This window comes from Tetrao urogallus, assembly GCF_951394365.1.
Source record: "Tetrao urogallus genome assembly, chromosome: 18".
Lineage (NCBI taxonomy): Eukaryota > Metazoa > Chordata > Aves > Galliformes > Phasianidae > Tetrao > Tetrao urogallus.
In genome coordinates this window covers 5,871,447-5,885,071 of record NC_136831.1, presented here as the reverse complement: position 1 = coordinate 5,885,071, position 13,625 = coordinate 5,871,447, and the positions used below count along the sequence as shown (strand labels likewise).

General features: G+C 44.9%; 1 protein-coding gene across 7 annotated transcripts; it reads right to left on the bottom strand.

Moving 5' to 3' along the window:
- Positions 1-4,481: 4,481 nt before the first annotated feature.
- Positions 4,482-13,599, bottom strand: GPS1 (G protein pathway suppressor 1; the record flags this gene model as incomplete). Of its 7 annotated transcripts, none has more annotated exons than XM_079544416.1 (14): positions 4,482-4,556; positions 5,269-5,403; positions 5,632-5,769; positions 5,897-5,977; positions 6,355-6,460; positions 7,416-7,510; positions 8,006-8,091; positions 8,246-8,306; positions 8,711-8,788; positions 8,933-9,068; positions 9,258-9,437; positions 10,125-10,306; positions 11,496-11,588; positions 13,567-13,599. In XM_079544416.1, 14 exons carry the CDS (start codon positions 13,597-13,599, stop codon positions 4,482-4,484), a joined length of 1,479 nt encoding a protein of 492 aa, XP_079400542.1. The 7 variants fall into 7 exon arrangements, with proteins under 7 accessions (XP_079400542.1, XP_079400543.1, XP_079400544.1 ...); XM_079544417.1 differs by having other exon boundaries at positions 8,246-8,303; XM_079544418.1 differs by having other exon boundaries at positions 9,258-9,422.
- Between the last annotated feature and the right edge of the window lie 26 nt (positions 13,600-13,625).

Genomic DNA, 13,625 nt, shown 5'->3' with positions numbered 1-13,625 from the left:
GAAAGAAATGTATGTTCCAAGATGTTCTGGAATAGCATCTTCCAAACCGGATCAGCTTTCCTAATTTCTGACCCCTCATATTCAAGTTCCCACTAACCTGGAGGTGTTTTTCTCCCTCAACTCATGAGCAGGAACTGCCACAGAAACCTGGGACAGGGAGGGAATGGCATTTACAAACAGTCCAGCATGAGAATCGAGTTCAGAAATACCTCTGTGCCTTATTTAAAGATGGGAACTGAAAACCACATCCCTGCCTCCTGCAGAAATGCTCCACTCCTTCCCTCGCACAGACATAACATTTATAAAGGGCTCTGAACAGTTAAGAAAACTCTCTCTATAACGAAGACCTGAATGTTCATAACTGCAGACCTTCCAGCTGCTCACTTTATGCCTCTTCTGCTTTACACAGATACAGAGAGCTCCACCATTCCCTGCACACTGTGTTGGAGAACATTTATTAACTCAGAAAAGATTTTTGCACGAGAAGCTTTCACCATTGTAAGGCAGGCGTGGACTGGGGCTCATATGAGCAATTGGGATCCCATTGCTAACCTGACAGTCTGGTTTTAGATCACATCTTAGGAGCACACAAACTCATCACCAGCGTGAAGAAAGGACCGAGCTGCCTCTGAGCTCCCACTTAAAAAGCACCTTATAGCTCAGAGTCTGAAATGAACACATCTGTACTGAATTAGTGTTTAAGCTGCATTTGTCCCCATCCCCTCTTGCAAAGCCCTTCTTAATATGCAATGCAGACACACTTATCTTCTTGGCTGCCATCCCAGTGCACATCAGAGGACCACAGTGCTTCTAATGCAGGACTGAAGCACTGCTCAGGCAGGGCCTGCAATGCTCAGCTCCCTGTGTGCAGCCAATGGCACAGCACCGTCCTGGTGACAAAAGGTACAACCTGAGCTTTCAACAGTACAGCATTACAGATGATTACGATTGCATCCTATTTATTAAAGAGGTAATGATGACTAGAGTATCAATTTCTTAACAAGCAGCACTTGTGAATCAGGAGGCACTATTACAACATGAGCAAAGTAGGGCCATTTACCACTGGTGCTGAGCACACCTGCACCTGCATAGCTAAGGCTTGCTTTCAGGCTAGGCAATACACTGATTACTCCACTTATCTCTACTCAAAAAACACTGCAGCCTGCAAACTCAGCAAGGTTATGTCCTATTTTGTTTCTGTTTCAAAAACCTTCGAGAAGAAATGAACTATTCAGTTTCCGTGGGAGTAGGGGGAGAAATGCCCTGCAATGCAGAACGATGGAGAGAAAATGACCCTCAATCTCTGGGCTTGCAGGAGACTGCATCCCTGTATTTATGTGCATCTTCAGAGGCACTCAAGAAAGAGCAGCAGTAGCTTACCTCACAAAAAGAAACCCAACCGTCTGCATTTGGCAACCAGCTCATGAGACAGCAAAAAAAAAATTAGTAATGAAAACCACCTGAATCTCAGCATGTATTTATAGGGCACAAACTTCATGGAGACAAAGAATTCAGCTGCATAACCCCCAGGTCCATGGAGCACCTGCTCAAAGCTGTGCATGCAGCAAGTAATAGAAAACCTCGATGGGACGAAGGGCAACAAGAGTGCCAAACCTGACCTACCAAGGCAGGCTTTCAGGTCTTGCCACTTGAATTGTTTGAGTCAGGCCATCTCTTGCTGATGAAGCTGCCTTTGACTTTGTGCCTTTTAACATCTACTGAGATTCCAAGCCTGAACTATTTGATGCTGTCGAGAAACTGTCTTGCATTACGATTGTACGACGTTTCTAAATCTCACACATTGCTCTTTGAGGTTGATATAACAAATTAGCCCATTTCTGTTCCCTATGTAATTCATTTAGGCCAATCAAGTTATCCTACAAAACAATCCACACCAGCCCCTAAACAGGTAACAGGTCAAGTTACCAAAGTCAAACAAGGATCAGCTGAAGCCCAAATCCCACTTGCAATGCAGAGTACTTCACCTCTACTTTTTATAGTCACAAACAGTACAGTCACAGACCAGTATTTTTTTAACCCTCCTACACACTCAATTAACAGCTAATGAAAAACTTACTTGTATTACCCACAGCTCTCACAAGGGGGAACCAAAACACTGCAGAGCCCTGCTCCCCTTTTGCCATCCACTTCAGTCAGTGCGAGATGGCCTAAGAACCTCCAGCTGCCAAATTAAGCTGGCTGAGACTTTATAGTCTTTTACATGAACAAATGAATAAATAAATGCCTGAGCAGCACTTCCTACGTTTTTCTGACAAGTCTTTACCAGAGGTGTTGTCGCTGTTATTAAAGTTTGCTTGCCTTAAAGTTTATCCTGTGTGCTTTTCTCTCTCATCCACTCAAGACTCCCAGATGACAGCAGCTCACAGATGAGGATGCTACACTCAGCCGTGCTGAGACACACCTACGAGGCCCCAGAGCTACTGCAGCTTCTCTCACAGGCTGAAGATTTCCAAGCCAACAATTCCACACCAAAGCATACACTGAGCTTCAACAGTGCCAATGACTTAAGCAATCACAGCTAAATGCTCTGTCTGTCCAAAAGGCTGTAAGCATTTTTGTCTGAAGAGAAGAAACCCATCATCTCCGCCCTGGTTATGGACTGCTTTGGGCCACAGCCAGTCAGAAACTGCTGCTGCCACCCAGTGGGCTTAGGGCGGCTGGCAAAGGGATACTCACTCAAGACAGCACATGGAAGAGGCAGAAGGTTTCTATTTATAATGGAGGATTCCTCCAGGAGGAGCTGTACAGGATGAAGCAGCAGTAGCCTATCGTGATGCACTGGACTGAATTGCAAAATCATCTTTTCCAAGAGCAGGGCATAAGATCTTTGCCTCAGAAATGGTATTACTGGCCCCCTTCAGGAAGAAAGAACCTGAAACAGTAACATCTAGGCAGGGTGACAGCACTGAAGGGCTTTCCTTCAGCAAAAAACATTAGTATTACCTTCTCAGAATTCCTGCAGAGACGCACAGCCATTTACCTCACAAGCCGATTAACCAAAGTCTTCACAGGAACCATTGCTTCCACTTTCAGTACCTGAGTCATAAAAAAAAGCACTGCCACAATTGTACAGCTGCACACATGCAGAGCAGGATTTCTGTTGTTAGAATGCTCCCTCAAACAGCACTTCCTTCATAGCTCATCCAAGCTACATCTCCAACCAGACCAGAAGGCAACGTACAGCAGCCTATAAAACACCTCCAAGCTGAGCAGAAATTTGGCAGCTTGAGATCAGGACACCTCGAAATTAAGTTTTAACACAAAATTCCAAACACTCCAAAAATAAACTTTTCAACCCTGCTGTTTAATGCACTGGGTATAATAACATTTATTATTATTATTAAAAAGATGAACAGTAACATCTGTAGTCAGTTGCCAGACCAGTCAGGGCTGGACCCAAATTCTCAGCTTACCTTATGGATAAGATGAATGCAAAGCTGCAATGGCTTCAGAAAACTCAGTGCATGTCTCCTTTCATTAACATAAAACACACACACACACACACCTGGGCTGCCAGCTTTAATCCCTTTATAAAAGGAAAATGGGAATAAATGCACTTGCAGAGCAGCACCTGGATTGACTGTTTTAAGCTCTGCTCCAGGACTTGCATGGTATCCTATGGCATTTATCTGTGCTGCCAGAAGTGGCTGCTGCACACATTGGGAAACCATCACACACTTTGGCAGAATGAGCAGAGCAGCAGCATTTACATAAGGGAGAGATTTACTGCTATGATAAGGTTGGATTCCAAAGCCAGGTCACGCACAAGTGGAAACACGTCAGGAAACAGTCTTTGAAAACAGAGACCAAAGAGAAAATACATGGATCTACGTACACATAACACCCTAAAATAAAAGCCTGAGACTGAATGCATGGAAACAGTGCCACATGTTTAGGTGTAGGTTAAAAAACAAAACAAAACACTAAGAGTTTCTCAAAAGAATCACATCTCCAACCAGAACTCCAGTTCCATTATTGAGAGCAACGCACTTCAACGAGTTTATTTGAAATAAAGAGAAAGCACAGCATTGCTCAGAAACAAGGCAATACTTTCCTACCAGTGAAATTCATCTCAGATCACTCCTGCCCGTTCAGCTTAACACTACCTGTTTTTTGCAGCTCAGAAACAAGAAAACTAACAGCAGCTGAACCAACCTCACATCAGCATCTGTATAAATAATCTGGCAACACTCTATGGAGTGACCAATAAAGGAGAAGGGAGAATTCTAGTAAACCTGAAATGATGGCCCATTGCAGGGATGCCATTTTGAGAAAGAATTTCTTTTCAAGGAGAACTGAAGTTATTGGAACATTCGTATTATTCATCATCAGCCCTGACCCTCTCCATCCAAGCACAAAGTGAGGGAGGCAGGAGCAGTTTGTGAAGCTCAGCAGTTTGTGGGTGTGATGCTGGACAAAGTCCCAGAGGGACCATTTCTTTTGGTAATGCATGAAGTTTATCACATGTTGGTGCTCATTCTGGACTGGCTGTTAGCTGGAGTAAGTTCCCCTTGGCTACCTTCTCTCGGAGGAGACTGCAACAAAAAGACCAAAACACATCCTAGTTAGTGATACCCCTCATGTGCTTCCAAACAGAGCAAAGGAAACACAGGTGATGACAAGCAGGATAACAGCAGCAGAAGAGCATGCCCCCAGATACATAGGGACAGATTTGCAAAAGCTCTGTGTTTACAATTCCTACAGTTCAAGTTCACAGTTCCTATACAAGTCGAACTAGAAGCTTTAAACCACTCTTTGTTTCCCACATACAAGGTGCTGCTGGCTGCTGAATTTGAATCTTATCTGGCACTTGGTTACCACAGAGATGAATGTACTACAGAACTGAAAGCATTCTGTCTCTTATCCTCCCTATTAGCATTCTTTGCATCCTGGAAGCAATACTGCAAACAATTCATGCATTATTTTATTTCCTCTACTAAAAAAGTTGCTTCAAGTTTCCTTGGTTTTGGTAAGATAAAAGGTATGTGTATCATGAATTGGGCAGAACGAATTGGAATCAAACACATTAAGGTCAAAGTACATTCTGAATTGTACCAGTAGTTCAGTGTACTGGCTAGAAATTCTTGTTTCTTCTTCCCATTTCACATTTGATATCATCATGATTTGTCCACCATTTGTGACAACAGCTAATCCACTCCCCTGCTGATGTATGAACCTCATCAGTTTCTGGGGAAAATACTACTATTGACTGTACCACTGCCCTGAATCCAAGCACCACGGCCATACCTTGACGTGTATCTGGTTGCGCAGCACTGCAGCTCGCAGGATCATGGCTTTGGCACGGCGCTGGAACTCTTTGCCCATGAGTAAAGACTTCTCAAAAGTTGTGCTGCGTTGGTCTACATCGCGAGCATAAAGAATCTGCAACCAAGATAGACACTGCATGCAGGAGCTACAACAGGGCTCCATAGCAGAAAGCCCTTTCTGCACTGTGGAATAAAGCTGGAGTGTCACGGAGGCTGGAGAGCAGCCCTCCTGAAAACACCACTCACAGCGGATGGATGCAATTTCAAAGTATCCCAGGAACAGAGAATTTTTCAATCTTAGGACAGCTGTTCAATCCACGACCTGTGGCTCAGATGCACTCACCTTACTGTGTGAGTCTATTCGGGCATTGATCAGTCCCTCCAAAATCAGCTGAGTAAGTTCATCTTCCAGAGCAGCCACTGTGGTATTAAAAGCAGTCGCCATCTTGTGCATATCTGCTGACACGTAGGGGCTGAAGTACTAGGAATAAGAAAATATTCAGTGACCAGGGGGATTCCCCACCCTCTGCAACACCATGGAAAAAACAAGGACACAGAGATGGCCCATTCACTGCTTATCCACCCCTTAGGATTGCAGCAACGATTACCTGAATTAGGGCACGATTTCGAATTTGAGTATAAAGCGTCCTGACATGAGGTGCAAGGTACATATCCAGCAGCAGGTTGTCCTGGGCAAAAACACACATCAGATGCTCAGGAACAGTGTAGAAAAAAAATACATTATTCCTATGTTCTTCAAAATATAAATATACTTCACTCTAAAGGATATTAATATTCACTACAACAAACCCTAAAAAACAAGAGCCAAACCAAGAATGAACGAGAGAATTTGCAATCTATCAAAGAACTCAATATACGTTTTAAAAATTGCATAATTTCTCTTCACCATCTGCTCCTAAACTGCTCTCTGTTTCCATCTACCACACCAGGAGGTAGAAGACACCACAGAAAAGATGCACAGGAAACACTGTTACTCTTTCTCACAAAAGACATGGGGAAGGAAACTGTTGGGAGTCTGTTCTTGCACCTCTCCCCTGCAACTCACCTTCATCTCATCCAGCATCTTCAGGCATGAAGCATATTTAGACTCATAGAACTTGAAGATGATGTCACGAACCTGTGGCTCCAGCTCCAAAAACAATTTGAAGGAACTACAGATAAACATGGCAGTGATCAGATCTTGAAACCCACCACTTCCCACCCCACAGCCTCATCACTCCAAAGTGCAAGATCACAAATTCCAACTATCATCTGGGCATTCCAAGAACTGACTCCCTAACAGACCAGAGAGCCCCTGTGGTAAAAGCAGCCAGAATTTTATCAAACCAAGTAGCAGAAATCAAGAACTCAGCACTGAGTTATACAGCCAGAAAACAGAGGCCATGTCTGTGTGTGCACAACACTGTGTGCTGGCCAGCTTTGTGATCCCTTGCAAAGCACAGCCTTACACTGAACACAGCACACCCAATGCAAACTCAGTGCACAACAGCCTTGGGAAGACGATCCATCTCAAGTGTGAGAGACCTTCAGAATGCACACTGCTTCTCAGTGCTCTCCCAGTTCTCCATCCCATCCCTGGATCCTCATCCTAGGACTCAGCCAATAAAACAGTCAGGGTAACAACCCTTTTTCCACATCACCTTAAAATTATTGCTTCCATACCCTTAGTTGTAATTAATTCAGCAGCACAGTCATTCAATCTATGACACACAAATATCTATTTTTCCAAAGCCTGTAATTCTATTAACCTCACATCTGTCACAGTTAGAATACATTTTAAGTTGTATTAACTGTTAAGCTGTATTAATATGGTTAGCATAGAAGTCATATCAAGGTAAACAGCTGCCTCTTACAGGACTCCATCACCCTGATCTGGGCCACTAATGGTGACAGGAAGCAGGGCAATGCAGATGTTGGATTTGACTCAGGTTGGAAGTTTCTGTTAGAGTTCCAGCTATGATTAAGCAGGGAAACTTCAGCTAGCACTAAAACCAAATCACGGTTCAGTTATTGTCTCTCCAACCCAAGAGCTGCTAGTCTTTCCAGAATCCATACTCAAATAAAGAGCCATACCTACAAAGGATGTCCTGACAAAGCATCACCTACCTGCTGGAGATAACATTCCGCTGCAGCTCCTGACGATCAAAGGTGGCGAGGGCACAGAGACCACCATACACAGCTACATTGCTAGGAGACAACAGCTGGAGAGAGAGATTGAGGGAGCACGCTCTGAATGGCAACACTGTGACTGACTACTGAAATGGCAGAAGGTTGGAATTAAGTCTCTTCTAAGCCTTTCCTTTGCCCAATAATGAAATCGTTTGTCAAATGCAGTGGAAGCACGGCATGCTCTCAGGTATTCACCAGAAGCTGAGCTGGGACTGTCCACTGCTAAGAGCAGAAGTCAACTCCAGCAGCCAGTCTTCTGACCAGGTATGAGGTACACAAATTCCACAGACTACAGTACCTGCATGACCTAAAGCAGGCCATTCAGAGCACTCAAGGCCAGAGTTATTTGTTGTGGTTTTTTTGGAGCTTTTGGTTTGTTTGGCTTTTTTTGGTTAAGAGATGGTTCACAGTACCACCAAACCATACAGGAGTGCTGTGAGGATAACTACAGTACCTGCATTTTACAAACTACCATTTAGAAGAATTACATTCCCTCCAAGCCCATGCAGCTCCCTCACGGTCCTCACCTCAGGGAAATCACAGTGATCAAATGATGCCAACAAGAAGCACTTTGCTGCCTGTTTGTATTTCCGTGCAGCTAGTTCAGCCAAGCCTGGAAATCAGGAAAAAATAATTCTCTGTTCATGATAGAATGCAAGTTAGGAAAAAAAAGTGTGAAATCTCTCATTGTAAAAACTGTAAAAGGGAGTAGAAAAGAAGAAAAGCAGGCATAAAAAAAGCCAGAAGAAGCTGAAGGACTCGCTCACCTGCTGCACATTTCAGCTTAGTGAGAATTGCTTGTGTCTGGCTGTCTCTTTCTCCTCTTTGCTACAGGATGAGAAAAAGCAGTAGTGAACAAGCAGCTTGAAAACCATTTTGGTTATATCCTTGAGATATTTCACCCTAGTAACTGACTTGCAAATCTCAACTGCAAGATAACTTCACCTATCAATCTCAGGAAACATGGAACAAACTGAGGACAACAAGTCTCCCTGCTTTTGCCATAAGCAAGATTTCCTTCATGCATATCATGGGAGATAATTAACAATGAATCTCTAAAGGAATGGTATAGGAGCTAGGGAGTGACTGGATTAGAGGAAGAATAGACTGTAAGATGAAGGAAGTCTTAGAGGGAACAATTTGTAATAGGGGGAATTGAATAAACTGTTTTACAAACTTTGGAGACAGAAAACAAAGGGAAAATTCATGTAAATTAAAAAGCAGGACCTTACTTCTGCAATTTCTGGCGTGGACTCAGCCTTGCTGACGTAGCTCAGAACATGAGACCAGTTTTGGAGGTAGACACTGACCTGCAGAGAGCCAGGAACAGCATAGAATAGTCATGAACAAATGGTGATTATCAACAAGTAACATACTTGTGGATATGAAAGGTGCAGGTGGGCTCCATAGCAGATGTCAGGACTCCACATACCACTCCCTGCAGGCCTTCCTACCTTGATGACATTGAGACACATGTTGATCACATGCTTAGCACTGGTGCAGTAATCCCGGGCTCGTGAGTAACACTTGAGAGCGTTGCTGAGGTCCCCACAGTCAAGGTAATGATCACCTAAGTCATCGTGGCCTCTCCTGGAGCACAGGAATTAAAATAGCAATGAACTGCGTGCTTAGAAAGAGCAGGGGAAAAAGGGATGCTGAGTTTGTTCTGAACAACTCAGCACACTGACCGAAGGCACCGAATGCAGCTGACATTCCACATTAGGTGCCTGGAGGAGCAAAATGCTCTTCCTTGCTCCAGCAGAGCCTTCTGCATCTCACCTGATACTCTCTTTGATGGAGTTCCCTTTGTAATTTTTCAGATCTGTGTCAAGTTTCTCCAGTTTAAGAAGAGCTTTTTTGCGTGTAGCTTCAACCCAAGCTGTGTCAAGAGGAGGAGGTTCAATTCCACTATCAGGGACAGCATCAGGTGTATTCTGCAGCTCTCTGAAAGAGTTTGATCTGATTAATACCCTGCAAATTTTTCTGTACAAATATCTGAAAAGTACCTGCCACTGTATCCCTGAAAACAGTACCACCACATGCACCAAAGAGAGCAAAGGGAAAACAAAGGCAGTAGGGAATGAAAGAAAGAAACAGAAAGAAAGAGAGAGGCAAATCTTTAGATGAGGTTTTAATTCATTAATACAAGAGCATCTGTGCTTTTAGACTGAGAAAGGGGAAGTTTAGGTTAGATATTAGGAGGAAGTTTTTCCCCCAGAGGGTGGTGAGGCACTGAACAGGTTGCCCAAGGAGGCTGTGGATGCCCCATCCCTGCAGGCATTCAAGGCCAGGCTGGATGAGGCTCTGGGCAGCCTGGGCTGCTGGTTGGTGACCTGCACACAGCAGGGGGTGGAACTGGATGAGCACTGTGCTCCTTTGTAACCCAGGCCATTCCATGATTCTATGATCTAGAATAACCTTCAATTCCATGATTTGCCTAGAGAGTGCTCATTAATACCTGAAGCAGTTGCAAGGATTAAACTTCTCTCCATATCTACCTGTAGCCCCTCAAAACACTACAAATGAACTCTTCAGAATGAGATAAGATGTCTAAGGAACATTTTGGCATTACGCATGTAAAGTTCTCCACAATTAAACACCTGTCTTCAGTGGAAAAGCTCCACAGGTCTGCCGTGCTCTCAGTACCTGGTGGCCTCAGACAGCTTCCTGTGGATTTCTTCATACACATCAACATTGAAAGTTCTCTGGACAAATGACAGAGCCATCTTGAGGGCTTCCACCCGCAGCTGTGGGCAGTGGTCAGCAATAAACTGCAGCCTCTCAATCCGCATCAGACCGCTGTAACTGGATGCATATTGCTCCAAGTCCTGCAGACAGAGCTCAGGCTTAGAAGGCAAAGATGGCAACACCAAATTAAGACACTACGACACGACCCACACAGGATTCCCTGCAGTCTTGGCTCCTACACGGAGACTCAGAGATAGAAGAAGTCAGGTAACGTTATTCCATTTCTCCTTTCTTCAAGTGTAAGTCAATTGTAATGTACTGCAAATCCAGGGGAAATTAATGTTTATTTTTTTCTGTAGTGCTACTGCTAATTAAAGCTGCTCAGTTAATAACCTGTTAATAATTTTGTCAAGATGTCATCATTTGAACTGAATTTCCCTAAATCAGACACAGTTCCTCCTTAAAAAAAAAAAAAAAAAAAGAAATAAAATAAAAAGATCCCTTCCAAAAGACAATTTGCATTCTTTTGCTCTTAAAACATCTCCTTTGAGAACTATAAGGACCTCTTACTCCTGAGGAAGGATCTGAGGTTTAAATCCTGAACATGTAACAATTGTTAGGCCCAGCCCAGAGCTCAGGTTGCCTGTCCACACTTAATTTACATCCCATATCATCTCCATTTAGGCATCCCCATGTTCCCGATGTGCTACTGATTGTTAGGGTACCATTTTCTAACATGATTCTTGCTTGATCCAGCGCCAAGACCTATCTTGCTCTGAGACTGAAACTGGACTGCACACGCAGCAAATCTGGCTTTAGAATTCCTGCTTTATCAGATGAAGAATCCAAGCATACAAAGGCAGGAGCATTCTTTCTTCCACACATTCATGTGTGACACTGCCCAGCACTGCTTCGAGCATCAGAAGGGAATTATGGTTTTTCACATCACACAGTTATGGTGAAAATAAAACCACTACATTTTGTGGAATGCTTAGATGTTGCAGCAGTAAGAAAGGCAAGAAGGTTGCAACACAACCACTCCATCTCTTTAGCTTCAGAACTGAACTGAAAGGCCAGAAATCAAGCAAGATGCCAGGCCACACATTGACCAAAATAAAAAGAAGAAGAGACGTCTGTGCAGTAAAGAGTGAATGATCACATGAAAGAAATCACAGAAGGGCTCATCGCTATTCTTACCCCACTATGCATAAAGAAAATGCATTCATCTCTAATAACCATTCGACAAGAAGCAAAATGAAGTTTCTCAGAAAACTGAAAGGAAGAAGCTACATCAGAAATGCAGTCCTTCAGCCCACAGCCAGCACGTACCAGAGTGGGGTTTTCCACCACATAGTTGATATCAGGTGCGTTCTGTTGGTCTTCTTGAGGATCCACATCGATCTGCATGGGTTCCACTGCACCCTAGAACAGCAAAACGTGGTCAGACCTGGTTGTCTCCTGCTCAAACGTAAAAAGCTGTGATTGGATGTATTAAGGACTTGGTGAAATACAAACCAAACTTCAGTAATGGAAAGAAAAAGAAAAAACCAACAAACCCAACAACCTGAGTTCTTAGAAAGGTTTAGGGCTTTTCTCTGCCAACACTATTGCTCAGAATGAAGTTTTTCTAAATAAGCCACACTGATGCTCACCACTGACACAGCATTGGACTTGGTTTGGTAGATCATCAAACAACAAGCTGAAGAAATCAATAAATCTGATTCTACAAAGCACCTCAGGGATGCATGCTAAATTCCACATTACACTGCATTTCTCTGCCTTGTGCAAGAGCAGGTATTAACACTCAGCTCATGAAGCTCCAAAACAGTAAAGAAGGGTACCCACAACAACTCACCAGACCCTCTGAAAGCTGCTTTAATGCTTAGAAGTAAAACTTAAAGGTGGGGGAGGAAGAGAAGACAACTGTTACACATTACAAAGTCTAAAGAAACATGAAGAACACAATGGAGGCACTGGAAAAATGAATCTGCACTGTGAAAACCTGCCATCTCTTGAACTATCCTGCTGCTGTTGTCAGAGGGCAGAAGAGCAGCACAGCTCAGAGACTGGTAAGTAGCAAACGTGCATATCTCAGCACTGATGGAAAACCTCCCAAACCCCTGAAGCAAAAATAAATGAAGTTTAGGTGAGTTGGTTTCCTGGTTTGCTATTTTCTCCTTGAAGGGAAGTGAGGGGGAGCCCAAAGGAAAGTCTGATTGTTCAGATCAGCAACTCAGAAAAAACAGTGCATAAAGCCATTAAGTCACTGTACTGAGACCGTCATTTTCTTTTTATTTGCATCCATCTTTTCTTCTTATATCATAACAGTCAAGTTGTTTAGTTTTTTTTTTACGCTGCCTGGCATAGCAAAAATCTGCCCCCAGCACCTTAGGGATCACTATTATGAAAACTACCAATAATTGCAGCTGGAGAAAAAAGATTTATACAGAATCACAGAATGGCCAGGGTCGGAAGGGATCTCAAAGATCACGAAGCTCCAATCCCCATCACAGGCAGGGCCACCAACCTCCACATTTCATAGCAGCCCAGGCTGCCCATCCAACCTGGCCCTGACACCTCCAAGGACAGGGCATCCACAGCCTCCCTGGGCAGCTGTTCCAGCACCTCACCGCTCCACAGTAAAGAACTTAACCTCACTAAGCTGCCAGGTCACCACTCTGCCTTCCTCCCTAAACTCCCAGGCAGAGAAAAACCACAAATAGGTGCAAGTCCCACTCAGATACACAAACTCAGACGCTTTTAAGCTAATCCTTCACTTTGAAAGGAAGAGACAAGGCTTATTTAAAAAATCCGAACAACTTAAATAATAATAAAAAAAAAGATGCTCTCTCGCCACGATTCTGAGCCCACGGGTGCGCCGTAACCTCGTAACGCAACGAACGGACCGCAGCCTCCCGCAGCACCTGGGAGGAAGGCGCTACCGAAGTACGGAGCTGCCCCGGTGCCCGTTAAGGGATGGAAGCCGGGCGACTCGCGGTGCGGACACAGAAGGGCGCCGAGTCCCTTCGGGTTCACCCGCGTCCCGCTGCGCCCTCCGCTCCGCTCCTCTCCGCCCGCCGTTCTACGGCACTTCTGCCCGCCCGGCCCCGCCTACGACGCCACAAACCGCCGAGGGCCGTTCGGTTGGAACCGCTCCACGCGACGCGGGCGGATCTCGGCGAAACGACGGGCGACCGCAGCGCACCGACCGCGAGAGCGGAGCCGCCCGGGAACGCGACGGAACCGCGGCGCTGGGCCGAGGGGAAAGGCCGCGGACGCCGCACGGAGGCCGCGAAGAGACGGGACCGGGCCGGGCCGCCGAACGCCGTGCAGAAACGACACCGAACGAGGCCGCGACGGAACGGCGACACCGGGAGCGGCGGGAAAGGGCGCCTCGTACCTGCAGGTTAAAGACCTGGACGGGCAGCGGCATCCTTCCCTCGCGACCGCCACTTCCGG